This window comes from Aplidium turbinatum, chromosome 4 (genome assembly GCF_918807975.1).
Source record: "Aplidium turbinatum chromosome 4, kaAplTurb1.1, whole genome shotgun sequence".
Taxonomy (NCBI): domain Eukaryota; kingdom Metazoa; phylum Chordata; class Ascidiacea; order Aplousobranchia; family Polyclinidae; genus Aplidium; species Aplidium turbinatum.
Genome location: NC_137475.1, coordinates 35,409,967 through 35,416,517, shown reverse-complemented (window position 1 = coordinate 35,416,517; position 6,551 = coordinate 35,409,967). Strand labels below are relative to the sequence as shown.

The window sequence follows — 6,551 nt, the reverse complement described above, 5'->3', positions numbered from 1 at the left end:
TTGTGCTTTGAGTTTTGTTAAGTGGCAGTAGGCTACATGTAAAGATCAGCTTAACGTTTACAGAAACTATAGTTAGCGACTGGTAGTTAATTCGAGCTATTAACGGACATAACGGTGCTGCTGTTTTTTAGTTGAATAAGAGTTAGCCTACTGCGTTAATGTACTGTGTGGTTGAAGCATAGTTGAACTCTGTGCAGCAATTTCATCTGTCGTTGCCGTTGGCCTATGTGGCCAAATCAGTGATTATCACAGTTCACGGTAAGCTTAACATCCTACTGCAACCTTTGTGATAGGCTAGGCCAATGTGAATTTTAGTGTCAATGGTTAAGTGTAATAAGTACCTCGTCTCATTTCCCGATGTTTAAATCAAGTACGGGACTCACCTATGATGTGAAATTTATAGCATAATATTTTACTGTTTACTGTTTATATGTTCAGTTTCGATCTACAACGGTAGAATTTTCAATTGTTGGGTTTCTCCCTGTGCTGTTCCGTGCGCCACAAAATAGTCGGTAAGAATTCATTAGGCCTATAATTCGTCATCTGTAATTCCGCATTAGGCCTAATTCGTAAGTTTTGTTTGCTAATCGTTGTTTTTCTGTGTTGTCACAGAAACCTTCTTCACTTCACCGTCGCTTGTTCGTTGTCGTAGCTGTCGTTGTCGTCGACAGCTGAATACATTTACCGTCACTCTGTGTGCGTGTTCGTACGTTACATAGAAGCGTTTCGACTATTGTGGACAGTCCTCGGAGTCGCAGCACTCAAGTTCCGAAGGTTTGCCGTAGGCTTAATTGTTCTTACGTTTACTTATGATGAGCGTCCAAGGCAGTAGTCCACTCGAGGATGCGTCAGCAGCCAAAAAAGCTGAGTTCGATAGGGCCACAAAAACTTTGCAGCAGTCCTATCTGCATGGAGAGCAGCTAATGCTTCATCCTAGTACTAAGTTGGAGGTATTCCGCTCCTACTGTTCCGAAGTGAACCGAAAATATCAGGAAGTTGTCAATCTGATTGGAGATGATAGGGAAACCGAACGCTCCCTAATGAAAAAAAATAAGGTCGAGTTTGACACTCGTTGCAAGGAGTGGTTGGAAAGAACTGCCAACTTGCCGGGGCCATCTACGTCCTGCAAGAAGTCTAGCTCCTCGCATCGTTCCGTGAGCCTACGCTCTGGAAGCACCCGCTCAACGGCTAGCTCAAGGCAACGTGAAGTACTGATCCAACTGAAGCTGGCTCAGCGGGAAAAGCTTCATATTCAAGAGGAAGCTCGGATAGAAGCAGAGAGGAAGAAAGAAGAAGCTCGGGTAGAAGCTGAGAGGAAGAAAGAAGAAGCAGAGAGGAAGAAAGAAGAAGCTCGGATAGAAGCTGAGAGGAAGAAAGAAGAAGCTCGGATAGAAGCTGAGAGGAAGAGCAGACAAGCTGACCACAAAATTGAAATGTTACAACTGGAATTGCAATCTCGGGCAGAGGCGATGAGTGACGCTGATCCATTTTACGTTACTGTCGATGAAACTGGATTCATGTCACCTGGTCTACCAAACAGCAAGGCGAATGTTTCCCCCCGTTTGACAAAGAGACCCTCTGTGCAATTTCAAGAGACATCTTCTCCTGTCCTTTCATCTCCTTATGGCATTCATGATGCTAAAGCTAACAAGCCTAATTCTACGGTCCCTGCAGCACACTGGACTCCTGAAGCAAATATTAGTTCGCCAAGTTTGGCTTGGCAACCGAAAACAATTAAACGTGACTCGTATGGACCAGATTACCAACCTATGTCCCATGTCGGTGAACAACCAGGGTGCTCCTATCAGCAGCCCCAACTACCAAGTAGACATTTCTCTTATAGTGACGAACGTTTCTTACCACGACCAGAAATACTTTCATTTAAGGGTGACCCCTTAACTTACCAAAATTTTGTTCGGACGTTTGACACACAGATCGTCCCGCTGGTACATAACGATCAAAGGAAGTTGGTCTATTTGTTACAACATTGTCATAGTGACGTAAAGCGTTCAATAGAACATCTTGTGAAGAAACCCGATGGCTATGAGCTGGCAAGGAAGAAGTTGTACTTGGAGTATGGCCAACCTCATATCATCGCAAATGCAGCAGAGCAAAAACTGAAGAGGATGCCAAAGGTTGGGCATAACGATCCTCAAGGTTTAAAGGATCTAGCCAATGCCATGGATGTGTGTCTCTCAACCCTGGATGACATTAATGAGTTTGCTGGACTGAACTCTCTGGACACAATGATGGTAATGATTGAGAAGTTGCCATTCCGTATGCAAGAGGCATGGGCAGAGAGATCGGTTATGGTTCTGCACAACACAAGTCGTGAAGCAGGATTCAGAGATCTTGCAGAATTTGTTGGCATGCGAGCAGAGATCCAGAACTCCCTCTATGGAAGTAGGATTCATAAGGCGAAGGAAACTCACCAGACCCTGGCAAAGAAACCCAGTCGGAAGGATCGAGTTTCAGCATTTAACACGGACGTTCCTCCGCTCAAAGGTGTGTCAAAGCCATCTTTCAGTAATGTTTGTCTATGTTGTAAACGCAAGTCGCACAAGCTTGTTGATTGCGACGAGTTTAAAAACATGATGTACAAACAGCGTAGACAACTGGTTTATGATGCACACTTATGTTATAAGTGCCTGACTAGCACAAAGCATCAAACTCGCGACTGTAAAGTTGACAGCACATGTACCATTGAAGGGTGCAAGGGACGTTTCCATCATACCTTGCTCCACAACCCTAATCCACCTAATTCATCTCAGCCACGCAGTGATGAAGAACAAAGGGGAGTTCTTTCTTGTTCAGTGACGGAACCGCGGCCGCCAGATAAAGACGCGAGTGTCTGCAAGGCCTACCTGTGCATTGTGCCAGTAAAGGTTAGATACAATGGAAATGAAGTTTTGACTTACGCTTTCCTCGATCAAGGTTCTACAGCAACCTTTTGCGCTAACAGATTGATAGACGTTTTGAATATCACTGGGGATAAAAGAGAGATCTCACTACAGACTCTTTCTAACACGTCTAAAATATATGATGGAATATCTGTAAGCTTGTCTGTGTCCTCCCTAGATGACAGACGAAAGTTTGAGCTGTCTGGAGTCCTGTCAATTGATGAAATTCCTACAACTCCAAATGCCATTCCAAGTCAAGAGGAACTGTCTGGACTACCCCATCTAGGTGATCTGGAATTTCCCTGTGTGAAGGGTGGAAGTGTGACTCTGTTGATCGGTGTCGACAATCCAGAAGTGTTTTGCATTCAGCGTTCACGGAAGGGATCACGCGATCAGCCAATCGCTATAAAAACCCCGTTGGGTTGGTCCTTGCTGGGCCCATCTCTGTCACCAACTTCCTCTTCTTCTTATCAAGTTAACTTTGCTCAATCAAGAGACATTGCCATCGAGCAACAAATCGAGTGTTTATGGAAAACGGATTTTGGCGATGAAAAATCAGTACTTGACATGCCCAACTCACGTGAAGATAGAATGGCATATGACATGATGACAAAATCAGTCAAGCAGATTGATGGAAAGTATCAACTCCCATTACCTGAGAGACCCCTGACCCGCAGAGGTATTTTGTCTGCGACGAGCTCGCTATATGACCCCCTGGGGTTTGTTGCTCCAGTAACCTTGAAACCAAAGTTGTTGTTGCAAGATTTGTGCAAGCAAGGTCTCGGTTGGGATGACCCAATTTCGGCATCTGAAGTGGACACTTGGAATGAATGGATAAATCAGCTACACCAGCTTCACGATGTACGTTTGCCTCGCTGTTTCAAACCTCCCCACTTTGGCGTGGTAACGGAGCATGAACTTCACTATTTTGCCGACGCCTCGTCTGTGGCATATGGAGCTGTGTCCTACCTCCGTCTTGTTGATGATGAAGGAAGGATTCACTGTGCATTTCTGATGGGAAAGTCCCGTTTATCCCCACTTAAAACAGTTTCCATTCCGAGGCTGGAACTCACTGCTGCTGTTATGGCCGTGAGGTTAGATAAAATAGTGAGAAAGGAATTGAACCTACCCAATTGCACATCAAGATTTTGGACAGACTCGAGCGCTGTCTTACAAAGTATTTGTAATGCAAGGAAAAGATTCCCTGCATTTGTTGCCAATCGATTGTCCACGATTGAACAAAATACAGACCTTTCGAAATGGAGACATGTGCCTTCAAAGTTAAACCCTGCCGATTGTGCGTCCCGTGGTATGAATGCGAATACGCTGATTAGCTCCAGCTTCTGGTTGTCTGGCCCAACGTTTTTGTGGGAAGCCGAAGAAAGATGGCCAGAGTCTCCAATAAAACTACCTGATCTTCCAGCAGAGTTTGCGCTCGTCAAGAAACAACAAGTTTACGTGAGTGCCGCTTCAGAAGCTTCTTGTTCTACTGACCGATTGATTCATCGATATTCCAAGCTGATACGCTTGAAGAAAGCAACAGCATGGTTGATGCGTTACAAAAGGTTCCTCATGATGAAGACTCGACCTTCGTTTTGCCAAGCCCCACTTGCCTGGTCTCCTATCACAGTCCGTGAGTTGAAGTTCGCTGAAATGGAACTGATTAAATATGTGCAAAGAAGTCGCTTTGGACAGGTGCTAAACGTATTATCTGGAGGTGCCATGCTAACTAAAAGGACATTCTCACGATCCATGGTTAAATTGAACCCTATATTGGTTGATGGGGTCCTTCGGGTTGGCGGCCGTTTGGAGCGAGCACCAATCGAAGAAGATGCCAAGCACCCGATCGTGTTACCTTTTGACTCTCATCTTACAGATCTTGTGATTACAAGTCACCATGCTCAAGTGGGCCATTCTGGCATGACCCATACATGGGCATCTCTTCGACAAACGTACTGGATTCTGAAGGGAGGCGTCGCCGTTAGACGTGTCCTTGGGAAGTGCTTGCTCTGTAAAAAAAGGAATGCACAAGTTGGCAAACAATTTATGGCTGATTTGCCATCTGGAAGACTCCAACCCGATAAGCCTCCGTTTTCTCATGTCGGTGTCGACTATTTTGGACCCTTTATGGTGAAGCAAGGCCGCAGTTCACTCAAACGTTATGGCTGCGTATTCACGTGTATGTCAATAAGAGCTATCCACATTGAAATTACCCACACCATGTCTACCGACTCGTTTATTGATGCCCTTCGACGATTCATCGGTCGTCGAGGTCTCCCAACCGACATTTATAGCGACAACGGATCGAATTTTGTCGGTGCTGAAAGAATATTGCGTGAGTCCTTACAACTGTGGAACCAACAGAAGATTAATGAGTATCTGTGCCAACAAAATGTGACCTGGCATTGGAATCCGCCAACCGGCTCTCACTTCGGTGGAGCATGGGAGCGCATGATCCGTTCCATTCGAAGGATCCTAACTGCTCTGATGAAGGAGCAAACCGTTTCAGATGAAGCTCTCGTTACTTTGATGGTCGAAGTGGAGTCAATCATAAATTCGCGACCCATCGTTCCTATCACCTTTGACCCACAAGATGATGCGCCGTTGTCTCCCAATCACCTATTGCTGTTGAGAGAAGCACCAAACCTGCCCCCTGGACTGTTTGATAGAAAAGACTGTTATGTTCGACGCCGCTGGGCCCAGGTGCAATACCTAGCCAATCAATTTTGGTTGCGCTGGACCCGTGAGTTCCTCCCATTCATCATTCAGAGACAGAAGTGGTTTCAAAGAGAGAAGAACTTTGAAAAAGATGATGTTGTCCTCCTCGTCGACGATTCCCAACCTCGTTCGAAGTGGCTGTTGGGGCGAGTGGTTGACACATACCCAGACAATAAAGGGACTGTACGCACAGTTTCGGTGAAAACTCGATACAATGTGGTCAAGAGACCAATTTCGAAACTGTGCTTGATTTTGGAAACTGCTTAATGCAGAACAAAATGGACTGTTTACCTGTCGCCGGGTTAAAGGCATTGATCAATGTGTAATTGTGTATTATGAACTATTGAACGAATTTCTGTTGGCTAATAAAGCCAAAAACAAACATTTCTTGTTGAGAATAGTGAAAAACACACTACCTGCTTCGAAATTTGCCTTTAATTGTGATAAGTGACTGCATTTTGCAACCCTTTGTTCATGAGGGTTCTCTTGAAGGCTGATTGGATTGTGAAACATATCGTTCCAAACACGACTTAGTTTGATCGTAAAAAATGTTCACTCAGTTCCTATTTTTGTGTGGGGGTGTTACGTCGTATTTGTCCGCCTCCTTTTCTATGTTTAAAAGCTAAATTCGGATTCCCTAAGTAGCACCTGGCAACCCCTGCTGTCTCACCTCGAGGTGTGATCGTTACGTCATAATTACATTTGCGCCTTTGCGTTCGTTACTACGTTTCTTTGTGCTTTGAGTTTTGTTAAGTGGCAGTAGGCTACATGTAAAGATCAGCTTAACGTTTACAGCAACTATAGTTAGCGACTGGTAGTTAATTCGAGCTATTAACGGACATAACGGTGCTGCTGTTTTTTAGTTGAATAAGAGTTAGCCTACTGCGTTAATGTACTGTGTGGTTGAAGCATAGTTGAACTCTGTGCAGCAAT

At 44.8% G+C, this 6,551-nt stretch overlaps 1 protein-coding gene across 1 annotated transcript; it reads left to right on the top strand.

The window, feature by feature from the left end:
• The first annotated feature begins 812 nt into the window (after window positions 1-812).
• LOC145769108 (uncharacterized) lies at window positions 813-5,885 on the top strand. Its single transcript, XM_082580702.1, has one exon. It carries the CDS (start codon window positions 813-815, stop codon window positions 5,883-5,885), a length of 5,073 nt encoding a protein of 1,690 aa, XP_082436828.1.
• Window positions 5,886-6,551: the final 666 nt, after the last annotated feature.